Below are 18,456 nucleotides of genomic sequence, written 5' to 3'. Positions count from 1 at the left end.
CAATGTTTGTCTTTAGAGATTGCATGGCTGTGTGCTTGCTTTTTATACACCGGTCAGCAACAGGTGTGGCTGAAATAGCCAAATCTACTCATTTGAAGGGGTGTCCACATATTGCACAGTGAAATATAAGTATGCAATGATGAAGTCTAAAACATCCACAGTACGATTTTAACTTGTCATTTTTTGTCAAATTAACCAATTGTTGTTTTTTGTTGAATTCATATAACATGATAAACTGGGTGGTTCAAGCCCTGAATGCTGATTGGCTGAAAGCTGTTGTATTTCAGAATGTATACCAAGGGTATGACAATTACATTGGTAACCAGTTTATAATAGCAATAAGGCAGTTACGGTCTGTGTCCAGGCACTCTGCAATGTGTCATGCATATTCAATTGACCATATACCACACTTCCTTGGGCCTTTTGCCTATTGCTTAATTATAACACAGCATTGTTGAATACTCGTTTCTGATTGGCTAGAAGGGCATTCTAGAATAGACATTAAAACCAGATAACGGGAGAGTTGGAAAAGATATTGGGACACCTTGCAATCATGATGCAATTTGCACCTACACATGCAGACCTTACTTGCTACAAAGTTACAGAAAGTTAAACCAACAACGACAAACTGAAATGGGATTCATTGTAAAAGCAGCTCCAAGGAGGACAATTATTTTTTTTTTGAGCATCTGACAACCGAACGTGGTGAGTGACAAACATACATTTCTCTGGTCCCTATGTTGCAGTCTTGACGCAAGTGGCGCTATACTGTCAAATCCTCCCACGCTTCTAGTTTGGGAGCAACGGTTTTCAGCAACTGGTATTTTTGAATTTGGTTGTCATATTGGCAAGTTTGCTAGCAACAAACTATTTAGCCTAGTGTTTGATATGCAATGCGATCTCCTCATAATGAACAGTGTTGAGTGTCCTGACGAGAATGCAGACTTTTCTAGCTATGCCAGACAAAAAAAAAAAAAAAAAAAAAAAAAAATCAGGCATTATCAGCTCATTGTTATGGATATACAGTGGCTTGCAAAAGTATTCACCCCCCTTGGCATTGTTCCTATTTTCTTGCCTTACAACCTGGAATTAAAATACATTGAGGTTTGTATCATTAGATTTTTTTTATTATGAAGAAAACAAAGACAAAAAAACAAAACTTTAGCATGCAGAACCCCAAAGTCAATACTTTGTAGAGCCACCTTTTGCAGCAATGTCTCTATAAGCTTGGCACATCCAGCCACTAGGATTTTTGCCCATTCATCAAGGCAAAACTGCTCCAGATCCTTCAAGTTGGATGGGTTCCGCTGGCGTACAGCAATCTTTAAGTCATACCACAGATTCCCAATTGGATTGAGGTCTGGGCTTTGACTAGGCCATTCCAAGACATTTAAATATGTTTGCTTAAACCACTCGAGTGTTGCTTTAGCAGTGTGCTTTGGGTCATTGTCCTGCTGGAAGGTGAATCTCCGTCCCAGTCTCAAACCTCTGGAAGACAAACAGTTTTCCCTTAAGTATTTCCCTATATTTGGCGCCATCCATCATTCCTTCAATTCTGACCTGTTTCTCAGTCCCTGCCGATGAATAAAATCCCCACAGCATGATGCTGCCACCACCATGCTTCACTGTGGGGATGGTGCTCTCGAGTGATGAGGTGTTGGGTTAGTGCCAGACATAGTGTTGTTCTTGATGGCAAACATTTATTTTTTTTGTCTCACCTGACCTGTACTTTTCCACAACTTCGTCCCTGGCCTGTTTTGAGAGCTCCTTGGTCTTCACGGTGCCACTTGCTTGGTGGTGCCCTTTGTTTAGGGGTGTTGCAGACTCTGGGGCCTTTCAGAACATATACTGATATCATGTGACAGATCATGTGACACTTAAAAGTCCACCTGTGTGCAATCTAACTAACTATATGACTTCTGAAGGTAATTGGTTGCACCAGATCTTATTTAGGGGCTTCGTAGCAAAGGGGGTGAATAGATATGCACACACCACTTTTCAATTGTCTTTCCATTTTACTTCACCAATTGACTCTTTTGTGTATGTCCATTACAAGAAATCCAAATAAAAATACATTTCAATTACAGGTTGTAATGCAACAAAATAGGAAAAACGCCAAGGGGGATGAATAATTTTGCTAGGCACTGTTTGCAAATGAATGTCAAAAGAAAACAGCTGCTTTGCTGTTATTCTGGCTGCAGAGGTTGTGATTGTTAGCAGTAGCTTGCTGACTAGCTAGCAAGGGATAAAAACGTTGGCAGTGAGCATGGCAAACAGAACATAAAGAACGAACGATTGGGTCGCATCCATAAATATCCAAGGACCTACTGGGTTGCATCTCTAGCAATCAAAAGACGAAAGTGAGTTTGCTTATACAAATATTTATTTTACTGGTAAATGTGTGCTTAGTATTGTTCTCTTTGATAACTGATATAAGCGGGATAAACAGCTTAAACAAACGCAACCAGAACAGAAACGTTTATTGCGTTGCATTTGTTTAAGCGATTTATCCCATTTATATCACAGTTACCAAAGAAAACAATACTAAGCACACATTTACCAGTAAAATAAATATTACTTATATAAGCAAACTCATACTTTGATCTTATACAAAAATAAATCACTGCATTTGGCTCACACAGCCTCAGTCAGTTACTCACCTTGTCCACTGTGTGCGCCTCTCTGTGACATAAGCTAAACATCTAGCTGGCTAGCTCAGTCTACACTGTACACTCAAAAATACAGAAAGGAGTGGGAATCAAACCCTGAATTCAAAGGCTGGTTGAAGCCGTTTATTGGAGATGATACACAGGCATACTGCCTGTATCGTAAAGGCTGATTTCTACGCCAAACTTGGTGATGTTAAAATACACGACAACTCAAAAACATACTCAAAAGGCAAAGCCTTATAACAGTTCCACCCAAAACAAGCTGACATTTATGGTTAAAAAAATTTGACTGCAAAAAAGGCTGAGGCCACCATGGCATTAGCTATTGCTGAACACTGTTCTGTTCCATGCTGGCATGTGATCACATTGGAGAAGCATGTAGAGCTGCTTTCTCAGACTCCACTGCTGCTACCCACTTCAAAATGCACAGGACAAAGTGCACAGAGATGATTAATGGTGTTCTAGGACCATACTTTCTGAAAAAGTTGGTCGCAGATGTGGGTGAACAGCGTTTCAGCCTCCTCCTCGATGGGTCCACGGATGTGGGTGACCAGCGTTTCAGCCTCCTCCTCGATGAGTCCACGGATTTAAGGGTTTCTAAGTACCTGGGGGTTGTGATAAGGTACTTTAGTGACACCAAAAAAGTGCTGAAGGAGTATGGCCTCAAATATCTGGTTCTTATTTGCCGTGTGTGCCACTCTGCAGCTTGCTGTAAGTCATGCTTCCAATGACACCATCCCCTGTGGTGTGGAGTACTTGGTATGAGACTTATAACTGGCCAACAAGGCCATATATGAGACCATCAACTGTTGGGAGAAACCTTTACAGATAACCAAGGTGTGTGCCACACATTGGCTCTCCATTGAACCTGCGGTTGCATGCGTTTTAGGCCAGTGGGAGGAGCTTAGGCTGCATTTCGCAGTCACCAAGTCCAGTGAACACTGCTACATGGCTGAGGTTTTATACTCCATGTACAGTGATCCTCAAAACATATTGTATCTGACTTTTTTGAAGTCAGTGCTGGGTGAGGTACAGTTGGCCATCAAGGCTTTTGAGGGAGAGCAAGTTGATCCTCTTAAGCTACTTGACAGCTTGGTTAGCCTGATCACGTCTGTGAGCAGCAGGGTGCTGAATCCACTGGCAAATGTTGATGTACTAAAACGGCCAATAATGGATACATCAATCCCAAACCATACCTTAGTTACCTTTTTAAGTCAAAGGCAGCTGAGCTCCACCTTGCGCCTGAGGATGAAAACAATGTCAGAAAGCAGTGTGTAGCCTTCACCATCTCCCTCACTAATGAGTTGAGGGTGACTGCCAGACAACATCGAAGCACTGCAGTACATGTCAGTTTTCAATGTGGAGGAAACTCTAAAGCACAATAAGAGCCCTGGAGAAATAGAAAAAAATAGCCAAGCACCTTGGTAGACAAGATTGTCCAGCAATGGTGGACCATCCATCTTAGTAAACGGAATGGGACAACAACAAAAAACACACTGTGCTTCTGGAGTGAGATTTGGAAGTTCAGGGATGCAGCTGATATCAACCCGTTTCAAGAACTTGTCATGGCTGCTGTGTCTGTGTTGTCCTTGCCACACTCGAATGCTGAAGTCAAGAGAGTATTCAGCCAGAGTGTGGTAAAAAAAACTAACTTAGAAATCGGATGTCCTTGCAGACCCTTCAGTCCATATCGAATGTACAGGATGGAGTTAAGCCGTCTGATGAGGCTTGCTATGAGCACCAGCTGCCTGATAATGTTTTGCAGCTTTTTGGCTCATCAGCTGCTTACTCATTTAAGTCAGCTCCCTCAGTTACTGAGCCTGCCATAGAGAGCCTTGACCAAATTGACAATGACCCACTCTTTCTGTGAGCCAGCACAGGCTGTGTGTGTGTGTGGAGGGGGGTCTGATTTTTTTTTTTATTTTTTAAACAATTAACCTGAATTATGGCCAGACTAGTTACCATAATTTTCTCACATTGCCATTGACAGTTTTTTTTTTTTTTTTATTGTCTCCTTTTGGTCCATTTAGATTATATACAAAAAAATGTAAAACATGTTACGGTTAAAAATGTTCATGTTTTACCATGACTTGTGGACCATAATTTGGTTTATAACCTTAACTAAAATAAAAAAAATAAGTAACTCCGCCAGAGTGTCTCTTTTGGGTCACTTCTGCCGGTCCCAAGTCTGGATAAAGGAGGAGGGTTGGAATTGTGACAAAAAAAAAAACACAAATCGACAGAAAATCCCTTTGTAGTTCTAAATGTATATAGGCCGTTTTTTTTTACTCACTTTGTCTCTTCCACGTTATTCCTCTCTCCTACAGCGTCCATCACAATTACATGCACATGGCCAATTATGCAAATTAGGTGATGGCGTCATTTAGCGACTTTTAGGACAGCCAATAGCTACTTTGCTTACTGAGGAGTTGGCAATACTGTACAGTGGGTTGCTCTGGCAGTGCTGGCCGCTGTTGAAAACGACGGAATCTCCATATTATCTGCTTTCCCGTGTGGAGGTATGCAGACAATTTGGGTCAACTAGCTGCTAAAAGAGACATGTGTGAACAAATATCTTTGCTAGCTATTCATACAATTAATAAACTTGATTAAAAATGTAACTAGCCAGCTACCTTAACTGCAGGGGCAAAACTAGCTAACGTTAGTTTACTCCCACCATCAGAGTTCACCTCAGCTAGCTAAACAGACTGTAGCTAGGTTTCTAGAAAATATAAATTAACTAGATATATTGGTAGCTGTATTTGAAATAATTGCTAGTTAGACTATTCCGCAGTTTTTGTTAAACTACTTTGTTCCCCTGCCTGTTTATCGATTGGTGACAAAGTTAGCAAGATAAATGCCTCTTAATTTCACAGCAAATAGGCTGTTTTCATATACACCTGCTTTATTAGGCTTGTGCACATTTACAAGTGTTTCATTGGCTAGTTAGCTAATTTACTGAGCTAATTATTCATATTTTTGTTGCATTTCAGGTGCAGTGTTGACAGGCCAGGGACCAAATTCACAAAGAATCTCAGAGTAGAGTAGGAGTACTGATGTTAGGATTGTCTTCACATTGACTACAATTACATTGACAAGGAGGTTATCCTAGATCACTCTGAGATGTTTTGTGAATATGGACCCTGGAAGAAAGCTGTTGCCCAATACCTTGCACAGCAGTCGCTTCACCACAGGACCCTAGAGCAGGCAAACCTTTTTATTTAACCAGGCAAGTCAGTTAAGAACAAATTCTTATTTTACAATGACAGCCTACCCTGGCCAAATCCTCCCCTAACGACGCTGGGCCAATTGTGCGACGCCCTATAGGACTCCCGATCCCGGCCGGTTGTGATACAGCCCGGGATAGAACCAGGGTCTGACGCCTCAAGCACAAAGAGATGCTGTGCCTTAGACATCTGCACCACTCGGGAGCCCAGGTAATGAAGAATTTTGTTCCATCTAGGCTATAGTTCACTTAATCATTTGCTACATTGTGGAACGGTTTGTACTGAATGACACATTTTAACAAAACTTTCTTGTATGTTCTTAGACATACGTTTGCGCCGTTCAGTGGGTGTGTGGCTTGAAGAAACATATTTAAAGGGCAGCGGTATACTTTGAACCAACAACCCAAGCCTTACACATTTTTAAACTGGTCATTCAGTACAGCACCACTGCCGTTCAATTGAACGTTCTATGTACTGAACTCCGCACTGACCAACTGAGCTAATTTATCAGTTCAGTGATTGTCTTCCAGGTCAGTTTAATCAGAAACATTAAACGCCTGCGGCACTCCAGGAAAAGGGTTGCCTACCTCTGCCCTAGAGGTATAAGTCAATGCTTATTAACGGAATGTGAATTTCCATATCAATGACACTAACAAAAGGGTTGAATTGTTCAGCAACATGTGCAGTAAACGCTAACATGACTTTGGTGATGAAAGGTACATAATGCATTTAATCTCCCCATCAGAGGATGTGACATGGGCCTGGATGGTGACACTTCTTCAAAGCAGCCTAAATGTAAAACTATGCCCTTCCGTGGTACTGAAAGAAAGGGTCTTACCTGGGAGTACAGCAACACTGTCTCGCAGCCATTCTGTCAACATGTATTGTATGTAACCACTCAAATTATGCTACAGACATTCACTTTGTCTACTTGTCCCATTCTTCAATCTGGTCAGGGATAGATATCTCATATACATGAATAAAAATGTATTAATCTAGACATGACTCTTTTACTCTAGGCCTTTTGAAGCATAAACTAAGGCTGCGTTCACACAGGCTGCCCAATTATGTTTTGTTTTTCACTAATTGGTCTTTTGACCACTCATATCAGCTCTGAACAACATCTGATGTCAAAACACCAATTAGCCTATGTGTTGTCTTTGTTTAAAAGTTACCACAGAAGTTAGTGTGAAGACCAACATGACATGAAAAAGGTATTTTGTAATCTAACAAAATGAAAATTAGTTCATACAAAACTTTATGCATTTGGTCACCCCCAAAATGTGGCCTTTGAAAGCCTTGATAGTTGCATCCATCAGGGAACTATCTGCAGATAGCTGGGAGGAAGGTTTTTTGGATGTACTGCTCTAGAGTTCCATTGCCCAGCAGACTCACCTGGAGATTATGGGGATGGATATGTTAGTTTTGATAAAAGTCTGGGACTATTACAAGGAGGTGAGAGAATGAGTTTGTGTGTACAGTAAATCCAACCCAACCAGTGGCCCTGTATAATATGCTATGCTGTCACACAGGCAGACCGCCACAGTGAAGGAGGTTTACATAGTATACTTTTATGTGTGTAGCTTACTTCTCTGTTCTCTGGAGAGATGAAAGGTAGTTGGTCAGAAGGCTCGCAGGACAATTCTGTCTCTGTAGCACCTGGAGAGTGATAGAGGTAGTGTGCTAGAATGAGAACTTGGACCTCCCACTGGCCCAGCACCTCCTGCCTAGCATTATGCAATGTAAAGGAAAACAACATCATGACTTACTGACAGAGTGCGCTCCATGTTCCTGCTGGTAACAAGCCTCAACCTAGATGTAGAAAAATGTTCTGCCTCCACCAGGCTCCAGGAGATCAGATGACAAATTGCAGAGATTAACACAATTAAAATGGTACCTGTATTTAGGATTCATAAATGACAATAGGAGCTGATTTAAAAGTATACATGCAATTTTGTGTTATCGGGCTACAACAAATGACATGGTTTACATGTGAATTTATAGCTAGATAAACTATTTTATAGCACCACTTCTCATCTCACTAAGAATTGCTAAGGCAAAAAGCAATTCCACTATTGTGGCTAATCTGTACTGTGGCTACCTTCACATAGTTGATTTCCATCATGACATCATGCTCCTCATTTGATTGTAGTTAGCTTAGTTGCTCGTTTAGATGCCAGTGATTGAGACCTAATATTGCAACCAAACTGCTTCAAATATGTATTATGTCAAGAATTAGCCTAGGTATGTAGCTAACTAAATGACATCCCTATTAAGTATGCATTCTATAATAAGTGATTTAACCAACATGCATTACTTCTGACATGCCATGGCACTGCTTGCTTTACATTTGACAAATATTTCTGTACCGTAGCTAGCTAGATAATAATGATTTATGATAATTGCAGTTTAGTTCATTAGCTAACTAAGTGTGAGTCTGGCTGTTAAAACGCAGCTAGCTAGCCAACTCGACTTAATTATATGTAGCCAAGCTAGCGAGCTTGATACTCACTCAGTAACGTTCGTTTACAGTAACATGGTTTTCTGGGCAATCCCGGTCAAGTCCTTCCTACTCCCGTCTCTTGGTCTTCTTCTAGGTTCAAAACGATATGACTGTAGTCCGGTGGCTTATTGTCAAAAGTAACGCAGTCAACGGCTCAGTGTTCTACAACTGCTCACCTGCTTCTAAATCAAGGAAGAGCAATGTTTTTATGGTGCGCGTGCGGCACAGCTGCATATAATCGATTTTTATCTCCAACTTCAGCCCAAAAAACGGTGACATATAATATTAACAGATATTAATTAATAGATAGATATGCACTGCACATTACTTGTTGGGATGGTGGGGCTAATCGGTTATACTGAACGCAGCCCAGGCAAGTGCAATCATGCAAGGTGCTTTGGCATTGATTCACCAATGGTGTGTTAGATACCACCCACATACGTTTGATTGACACCTCATTATCATATTGAAGGAAGACATAAATAAATAATATAAATTAATCAAATGAGAGGATTAATTATTAAAATAATGATTTATCTATTTGTGTGCATTCATTCATCCATTTATTCATTCATCTATTTATTTGTGCATTTATCAATAATCACTGCAGATTTGGTCCTCCATATGTTTGTGTGTGTACAATATATAACAGTTCAATAGTATAATATTCACAGACTCACTTCCTAAGCAGGAACTTGTTGATGGTCTTCTGTTTCCTCATACACTCTACTATCAGTCTGTTCAGGTAGACAAATAGGGCCCCACCAAAACCACACGCAATCCTGAGGAGGACAGGGGACAGAGTCACACACAGTTCTAGGTTAATAGCCATTTACAGTGACGATACTGAGGAGTTTGAGCAGGGTGTGTAGAACACACAGGATACAGTAAACACACATGTACCCCAGGATGGCGAAGGCTGGCAACTCCTGGAGGTCAAAGGGGAAGTCCAGACGGAAACGTGTCTTAAAAAGAGCCGTGATGGTCTCTGAGAGAGACAGAGAGAATACACCAGTCAGCTCTGACTAACTATTGGCTCAATGACCCCCCCCCCGCACACACTCACACACACACACACACACCTCCTCACCTTCGTCCTGGTTCCACACAGCCAGTACTCTGAAGATGAAGGCGCTGAAGGTGGCAGCAAAAAAGCCCCTCCAATAGTTCCTCACCGCAAAGAACGTTGACGTTACCTCAATGCTGAAGAGCACACCTGCAGCACACACACAATCACTGTTGCAGTAACACCATTCATCACTTACTGTATTTTACTGCATTTCTCCCCAATGTATATTGTAAAGTACATGGACTTCCCATGGTTACGTACCTCCAATAGGGGCAGCAAAGCAGCATCCCACCCCTACTGCACACGCTGCTGATAGCATCTCTGTGTTCCTCAACTCATTCTGTAATAGGAACATACGCACACTCACAAACACCCACACATACATAAACACATATGTGCAAGCACATATAGTACACACATAGACACACATAGAAATACATAATGGAATTACAGAGAGTAATGTTGGAATTTACATGAACAGAATAACATGAAGTAAAGGGAGATGTCATGTACCGTTTGTCGTATGTGTCATGATGGCATTCACATAGAACAGAATAGAAATGCTTGACTTGAAATGGAAAGGCGCTCACATGACGTCCCAACAAACATGAAACAAGTGGACCCTGAGATGTGCACATACTTAGACACACGTGCACTCGTACCTTGTTTCCCTCAAAGGGCTCTTCCTTAAGCAGTAAGTGGGAAAAGACAGAAATCTGTGTGAGTACCTGAGAGTTAAATTGAAGAAAAGCAGAGACCAAAATCTGTTGGGAGAAATTATATTTATTGCTTTATTTTTTGGACAGAAAATGTATTCAATCTCCTATAATGATTGGGTTCAAACAGGATGAACCTCAACCCTGATCATTATGAAATTGTTCTAAAGTAGACCGTCTGATTTGATGCTTGCTGACTTGAAATGTTCTTCCTCCATCTCCCTTTTCCTCCTCCCCCGCCTCCCCCTCCCCTCCTCCAGGTCTTGGGTGGTGTATGGCAGAGAGAGTAATCTCTTGGCAGACTGAGAACCATAGACAGGAGTCGTACTGTGTGCTGGAGCCCAGGGTCGGGCTCAGGTGAGTGGGGGTGAGTGTGTGTCCTGGAGGGTGGCAGGCTGGTCAGACAGATATCACACAGATACTAAAACCAAATTGAGTGTGTGTGTGTGTGGGGGGAACTGTCTCTCACCATGTAAATCCCACCAAACAACGCAGCCATGAATTTACTCAGGAGAGCTGCACACAGACTGGCCACATGAACGAACGGGCCCTGAGTGAGAGATTGGAGAAACGAGAAAGAGAGATGGAGGGGTAGGGGTCAAAGGATGACGAAGAGAAAGAACATGGAATGCAGAGTTAGTAATAGAGGAGAAAAGGGGGGAAAAGAAGGCAGAACTAAAGCAATTTCAGACCAGGGCCCGTATTCATCAAGTGTCTCAGAGTAAGAGTGCTGAACCAGAATAAAGCTCCCCTGTCCATATAACCGTATTCATGATGATCTTATGGCAAAACTGCTCCTAGATCAGCACTTTATAAATTCGAGCCCAGGAATTTCAAACATTTCACTTTTTCCCGTAACAGTCCACTAGGGGTTTCCCACCTCCTTTCCCAGGGGCATGCCACTGCCCAGAGCACAGGTCAGCCCGATAACCTTGGCCACAAAGGTTTTAAAGGTGAGATACTCCTTAAGTACCACACCTCTAAGAATGGTCTTCATCTCTGGGATACCCGAACCTGAGGAAAAGGAGGAGGTGAGAGGGGGGGGGGTGGAAGAGGGGAGGGCGAGGGAGGTGGGATAGGAGGAGGGCGAGGACGGAGAGTGCGGTAAAATGTATATTCAGAGATCCACTTCAAGATTATTTATGAATTCAAGGCAGTCATTACTAGTGGTTTCAAGGATATTGTCAATGATGTCCTGAAGTTGTATAACTTCTGTCAACTACCCATGTGGACTGAGTCGACGCCATACATCTGTGACCTTTAAATAATATTGCACAGTGTTTCATTCTGTATGCAAATTAGCTATTTAAATATATGTGAGTGAGCATGATTAGGAATAAATGTAGGTGTAAGATTACATTGAATGAGTGTGTGTGCGTTCCACACTTGAGTATCTTACCCACAGCCTGCGGGGCCAGTATCTGTGTGAACCCTGCTGAGAAAGTGATGAGCACCACTGGGTAGGTGACCCAGGCCAGGTACTGCAGGAGCATGTTACTGTTCAGTCCCCCGTACATCCACTTCTGAGCTACAGCGCAGAGACACACACAGATAAATCAAACCTATTAAAGGGCACATTCCAAAACTTTTTACACAAGGAGAACTAGGAATATCTCACCCTCTCTCTCTCCCTCCTTCCATTCCCTATGGTGTTGTCCATTACCCAACAGACCCAGGAATATCTCTCCCTCCCTCACCTTGTTGACAGAAGGCTATAGCGTAGTCCATCACCCAGCTGACCAGGGCCATGACCAGACCCAGGAGGATGAGAAAGATCCAGTCCTCGCCCACACGAGAGATCAGGAACTTCTGACAGCGAGACGTACACACTGGAGAAAGGAGAGAGGGGGTGGGAGAGAGAGGAGAGAGGAAGATTAAAAATACAACAGCTTAAAATAAGAGAGAAATAGGCACTGTAACAATACAGAGAGCGATTAAAAAAAAAACATATGGAGTGTTGAGAAATGGAGAAGGAACGCTGTGTGAAAAGCAAGTGGGGTGGAGAGACGGATAGAAATGCATCACAACTTGTTGAGCTGAATGCATAAAGGAATGAGTGGACTTAGAGATGGGTGGAAAGAGAGATATATATATAAGGCCGCTAAAGACCCAGGAAGCGAGTGACAATAGAGAGATAAAAGGGATGTATGGAGAGAAGGAGGAAAGGTGAATGGTTGCTCTCAGGTGGATGAAGTAGGAGTAACTGGATGTCCCTGAAGACAAAATCAAACATCGAAGAGAACACAGTGTCTTGAGGGACACAGTCTATAAGTGCTCTAGATACTGAACCGGTGTCAGCAATTTGGTGCCAGAGATGTAGCGGAGTCAGGCACTACAGAGATGTAGCGCCTGACTCCGCTACATCTCTGGCACCAAATCGCTGAGCAACACAACTGAGTTTACTCACAAAAATTCAAGCAATATTCCAAATAGGAAAATGCATAAAAACGAACACCTACAACAACCACTAAGACACCAACAATCACGGACAGAACAGAAATGTATGCCAGAGGGTTAAATAAGGAACATGATATGGGAATTGAAACCAGGTGTAATACAGACAAAACAAAACAAAAATTAAACATGGATCGGTGGTGACTAGAAAGCCGGTGACGTCGACCGCTGAACACCACCCGAACAAGGAGAGGGGCCGACTTCAAGGGGAGGGGCCGACTTCAAGGGGAGGGGCCGACTTCAAGGGAGGGGCCGACTTCAAGGAGAGGGGCCGACTTCAAGGAGAGGGGCCGACTTCAAGGGGAGGGGCCGACTTCAAGGGGCCGAGGGGGGGCCGACTTCAAGGGGAGGGGCCGACTTCAAGGAGAGGGGCCGACTTCAAGGGGAGGGGCCGACTTCAAGGGGAGGGGCCGACTTCAAGGGGAGGGGCCGACTTCAAGGAGAGGGGCCGAGGGGAGGGGCCGACTTCAAGGAGAGGGGCCGACTTCAAGGAGAGGGGCCGACTTCAAGGGGAGGGGCCGACTTCAAGGAGAGGGGCCGACTTCAAGGGGAGGGGCCGACTTCAAGGGGAGGGGCCGACTTCAAGGGGAGGGGCCGACTTCAAGGAGAGGGGCCGACTTCAAGGAGAGGGGCCGACTTCAAGGGGAGGGGCCGACTTCAAGGGGAGGGGCCGACTTCAAGGGGAGGGGCCGACTTCAAGGGGAGGGGCCGACTTCAAGGAGAGGGGCCGACTTCAAGGAGAGGGGCCGACTTCAAGGGGAGGGTCTGACTTCAAGGGGAGGGTCCGACTTCAAGGGGAGGGTCCGACTTCAAGGGGAGGGGCCGACTTCAAGGAGAGGGGCCGACTTCAAGGAGAGGGGCCGACTTCGGGGGAAGTTGTGACAACCGGTGGAATTCCAGACTTCCAGTTCACATAAAAAGGAGAATAAATTGGGTCCAATGAAGCTTCTTTTAGCTGACCTAACTTTGTTTCTTAAATGTTTCTTGAGTGCTTTAAACAGTTGAAGTCGGAAGTTTACATAAACCTTACCCAAATACATTTAAACTCAGTTTTTCACAATTCCTGACATTTAATCCGAGTAAAAATTCCCTGTCTTAGATCAGTTAGGATCACCACGTTATTTTAAGAATGTGAAATGTCAATAATAGTAGAGACAATGATTTATTTCAGCTTTTATTTCTTTCATCACATTCCTAGTGGGTCAGAAGTTTACATCCACTCAATTAGTATTTGGTAGCATTGCCTTTAAATTGTTTAACTTGGGTCAAATGTTTCAGGTAGCCTTCCACAAGCTTCCCACAATAAGTTGGGTGAAGTTTGGCCCATTCCTCCTCACAGAGCTGGTGTAACTGAGTCAGGTTTGCAGGCCTCCTTGCTCGCACAAGTATGCTTGGAGTCATTGTCCATTTGGAAGACCCATTTGCGGCCAAGCTTTAACTTCCTACTGATGTCTTGAGATGTTGCTTCAATATATCCACATAATTTTACTACCTCATGATGCCATCTATTCTGTGAAGCGCACCAGTCCCGCCTGCAGCAAAGCACCCCCACAACATGATACTGCCATCCCCGTGCTTCACGGTTGGGATGGTGTTCTTCGGCTTGCAAGCCTCCCTCTTTCCCTCCAAACATAATGGTCATTATGGCCAAACAGTTCTATTTTTGATTCATCCCAGAGGACATTTCTCCAAAAAGTATGATCTTTGTCACTATGTGCAGTTGCAAACCGTAGTCTGGCTTTTTTATGGCGGTTTTGGAGCAGTGGCTTCTTCCTTGCTGAGCGGCCTTTCAGGTTATGTCGATATAGGACTTGTTTTACTGTGGATATAGACACTTTTGTACCTGTTTCCTCCAGCATCTTCACAAGGTCCTTTGCTGTTGTTCTGGGATTGATTTGATTTGCACTTTTCACTTTTCAGGACGTTCATCTCTAGGAGAAAGAACGCGTTTCCTTCCTGAGCGGTGTGATGAATGTGTGGTCCCATGGTGTTTATACTTGCATACTACTGTATGTACAGATGAACGTGGTACCTTCAGGCGTTTGAAAATTGCTCCCAAGGATGAACCAGACATGTGGAGGTCTTGGCTGATTCTGAGGTCTTGGCTGATTTCTTTTGATTTTCCCATGATGCCAAGCAAAGAGGCATTGAGTTTGAAGGTAGGCCTTGAAATACATCCATACAATTAGCCTATCAGAAGCTTCTAAAGCCATGACATAATTTTCTGGAATTTTCCAAGCTGTTTATAGGCACAGTCAACTTAGTGTATGTAAACCCAATCCCTTTTTGTTTACAAGGCCCTACTCATAAACGTCCATATTATCTAACTTTGCTGTTCACAGGATTGGATCATTCTTGAGGTTCCTAGGGTCTCCAACGAGCTAGGTAAATCTGCTTTTAGTTTTAATGCACCGTATTGCTGGAACAAAATTTGAAATACATTTCATCTTGATGATGCCGTTGGTGCAATTTAAAGCATTTATTGGGGACTCATTGTTATCTTTTCGTAAAACAACTGGTTGTAGTAAAGAGCCAACCTGTATACTAAGGAGATCCTGAGGGAATCTACGAGTACCAACAGCTTTACGCTATGGGGGAACAACATACACCATCATGGAAAGATCTGACTACTTCACAAAATATCTTTAACCCGACAAAAAAAGAAAAACAGATTTATCTACAGACACAGACAATTTACTTACCGTTGAAGTAGAGGCTAGTGCTCTGGCTGGAACCCATGCGACACTGGAAAAGTTGTGTGAGGAGGTAGCAGGGCTGAGGGGGAGTTTGGAGTTCAGCCAGAATTAAATTCTTACACTCCAAGGAGAAAACAAGGCACCAACAGCCAAGGTAAAAATCCACGATTCCAACATGGATTGTCTACTCAGGGAAAACATGGTGATGAAGGAGTCGCTACTAGACTTCACTAGTAGTAGCATGCATGAAAATCTATTTTTTTCTGGGATTCCTGAGGACGCATCCAATAATCCAGAGGGCGCGATCAGAGATTTCATGAAATCTGCATTAAAACTTCCTATAGAGACTGTAAACAAGGTGGCTTTCCACCGAGCACACAGACTTGGAGCTCGGAGTGACAAGACCAAGGGTCCCCGACCGATCATTGCAAAATTTGAACACTACCAACAAAAGGAGCTGATAAAGCAGGGGAAGGGAGCTTAAAGGGACCAAATTCAGTCTCAATGACCAATTTCCAAGGGAGGTAAACGAACGTCGTAAGTGACTCTATCTAGTACAAAGGCAACAAAAAGGGACAAGGGTAAGTGTTCCTTTCTCATTGTGGACAAACTCTTTATAGATGGACAGCTATTCTGAGACAGCTCCATAACACCATGGCTGTACAAAATTCTACAGGAACTTCAGGTTACGAAAAAAAGAAAGTATGGGAACTAAAAATATCTGAACACTATGAAGTGGATATGAACACACACGTACTCAATGACATGCTCACTTACACATACGGACTTATACATACACACACACACACACACCTGATCTCGCTCTCTTCTCTCACTCTCTCTTCTCTTCTCTCCCTCCCTCTATTGTCCAGAACTGTTTTATATTTTAATATGTTTGTTTGTCTATCTTTTTTATGTATTTGTCTACAAGTTTATATATGTTTACAACAAGCAAGGGGAAGATAATATATACTGTTTACAGGAAACACTACATCCTTAAATGATTATACCAATTTATTGAACTTACAGGCAACAAATGATTATCAAATCATTATGGTAGGAGACTATAACACAGTGTTAAGTACCTCAATGGACCGTAAAGGTAATCACTCTACAAACTATCATCACCGTGCCCTTAAGGAAATCACAAATATTATGGATGTCACGCTCTGATCTGTTTCACCTGTCCCTGTGATTGTCTCCACCCCCTCCAGGTGTCGCTTATGTTCCCCAGTGTATTTATCCCTGTGTTTCCTGTCTCTCTGTGCCAGTTCGTCTTGTATGATTAGTCAAATCAACCAGCGTGGTTTTTCCCGTACTCCTTTTCTATTCTCTTTTGCCAGTCTTCCTGGATATGACCACTACCTGATTCTGGACTACTTTTCCAACTGCCTGATCATTCTGCCTGCCCTGACCTTGAATCTGCCTCCCCTTCGGTGCCTATTGGATACAAAAGAGGAGGAAAAAGAACTTGAGGAACTTATCTATTATCAATCTAATGTAATCTATTACAAAAATTAAGCAAACTGGATGGAATATGGAGAACAATGCACAAAACTCTTCCTGAATCTCCAATACTGGAACGCTAACAAAAATAATTTGCAGAAACTCGTTACTGAAGACTGAGTCATCTATGGTTCTCCGAATTATATTTTTAAAAGAGGAAGCTAATTATTTTAGACAGATGTTTTCTTTCCCCACTCATCCTCTCCCACTGAATGAAGATTACGGTAAGGAATTATTCCCCCCCCCCAAAAAAAATGGAAAATGGAAAATTAACAAATGTACAGAAAGATCAGTGCGAAGGCCAGATTAGAGAAATAGCTTTTTGAGGCTGTTAAATCGTTTCAGTCTGGAAAAACCCCAGGGCTTGATGGCATACCGGTAGAGGTATATCAAGCCTTTTTTGATATACTAAAAGCTCCATTGTTAGTTTTAACTAATGGTAGTCTGTCAGGTACTTAGCAGGAAGGTCTGATTTCAAATATAAAGACCCAGATGGCAAATATAAAGATCCCTTCTATCCAAAAAACTGGAGGCCCCTTACACTTCAATGTTGTGATGGAAAAATACTAGTGAAATGCATAGCACTCAGAATTAAAAGGGTTTTACCAGGTATTGTTCATCCTGATCAGACAGATGATATACGACAACTACTAGAAATAATAGAACATCATGAAACATATGAAACATTGGGGCGGCAGCATACCCTAATGGTTAGAGCGTTGGACTAGTAACCGGTAGGTTGCAAGTTCAAACCCCTGAGCTGACAGGGTACAAATCTGTCGTTCTGCCCCTGAATAGGCAGTTAACCCACTGTTCCTAGGCCGTCATTGAAAATAAGAATTTGTTCTTAACTGACTTGCCTAGTTAAATAAAGGTTAAAAAAAAATATATATATATATATATATATATAAGCCAGGCCTGGTATTTATAGTGGATTTGATAAAGTAAGACTGGATTTTATTTATAAATGACTTTTTTCAATTTCGGTAATTCTATTATAAAATGGGTAAAAATAATGTATAGCAACCCCAGGTGTAAAATAGTAAATAACGGCTTCTTCTCCGAGTTTTGAATTATCAAGAGGAGTTAAACAAGGGTGTCCGCTGTCACCATATCTATTCGTTATAGCCATCGCAATGCTAGCTATTAAAATCAGATCCAATAACAACATTAGAGGAATAGAAACCCAAGGCTTAAAAACAAAGGTGTCCATGAGTGCCGATGACTCCAGTTTTATATTAAGTCCACAAGCTAGATCCCTGCAATGTCTCATTAAAGATCTAGATAACTTTTCTGTACTCTCTGGACTAAAACCAAAGTGTACAATATTACATATTGGATCTTTAAAAAATACAACTTTTACATTACCCTGCATTACCCTGCAGTTTACCTATAACAAGCATTGCAGAGCTGGCTACAATTTCAATTTCATCTCCCTGAAAAGATAGAACAAATATTATGGCTGAACTCAAATGTGCGGTTTGATAAAATACCTGTATTTATGGGAAAGATGTTTGAAAATGGTATTTTGTTATTAAATTATCTTGTAAATTGTAATGGTAGAGTTATGTCCTTCATTGAGTTATCCGAATTGTACGGGAAGGTCTGCTCAATCC

The 18,456-nt window shown here is 42.3% G+C and overlaps 1 protein-coding gene and 1 long non-coding RNA gene across 2 annotated transcripts in view; both read right to left on the bottom strand.

The window, feature by feature from the left end:
- LOC112227014 (chloride channel protein 2-like) overlaps nt 1–18,456 on the bottom strand; it is a 132,765-nt gene that overhangs the window by 34,853 nt on the left and 79,456 nt on the right. Inside the window, exons 3-11 of the mRNA XM_024391787.2 lie at nt 11,882–12,013; nt 11,584–11,712; nt 11,065–11,198; nt 10,654–10,734; nt 10,131–10,154; nt 9,730–9,808; nt 9,490–9,615; nt 9,303–9,387; nt 9,080–9,181 (exon numbers count right to left, since the gene is read on the bottom strand). Of these exons, the coding sequence (XP_024247555.2) occupies nt 9,080–9,181; nt 9,303–9,387; nt 9,490–9,615; nt 9,730–9,808; nt 10,131–10,154; nt 10,654–10,734; nt 11,065–11,198; nt 11,584–11,712; nt 11,882–12,013 (892 nt within the window). The remainder of the gene's footprint in view (nt 1–9,079; nt 9,182–9,302; nt 9,388–9,489; nt 9,616–9,729; nt 9,809–10,130; nt 10,155–10,653; nt 10,735–11,064; nt 11,199–11,583; nt 11,713–11,881; nt 12,014–18,456) is intronic.
- LOC112227015 lies at nt 6,807–7,736 on the bottom strand. Its single transcript, XR_002949807.2, has 3 exons — nt 7,666–7,736; nt 7,485–7,555; nt 6,807–7,291 (listed from the first exon to the last, which is right to left on the bottom strand). It is a non-coding gene; the product is annotated as an uncharacterized LOC112227015 (long non-coding RNA).

This window comes from Oncorhynchus tshawytscha, linkage group LG28 (genome assembly GCF_018296145.1).
Source record: "Oncorhynchus tshawytscha isolate Ot180627B linkage group LG28, Otsh_v2.0, whole genome shotgun sequence".
Classification (NCBI taxonomy): Eukaryota; Metazoa; Chordata; class Actinopteri; order Salmoniformes; family Salmonidae; genus Oncorhynchus; species Oncorhynchus tshawytscha.
The sequence above is the reverse complement of the archived record's forward strand: the minus strand, read 5'-3'. Positions and strand labels throughout refer to the sequence as shown.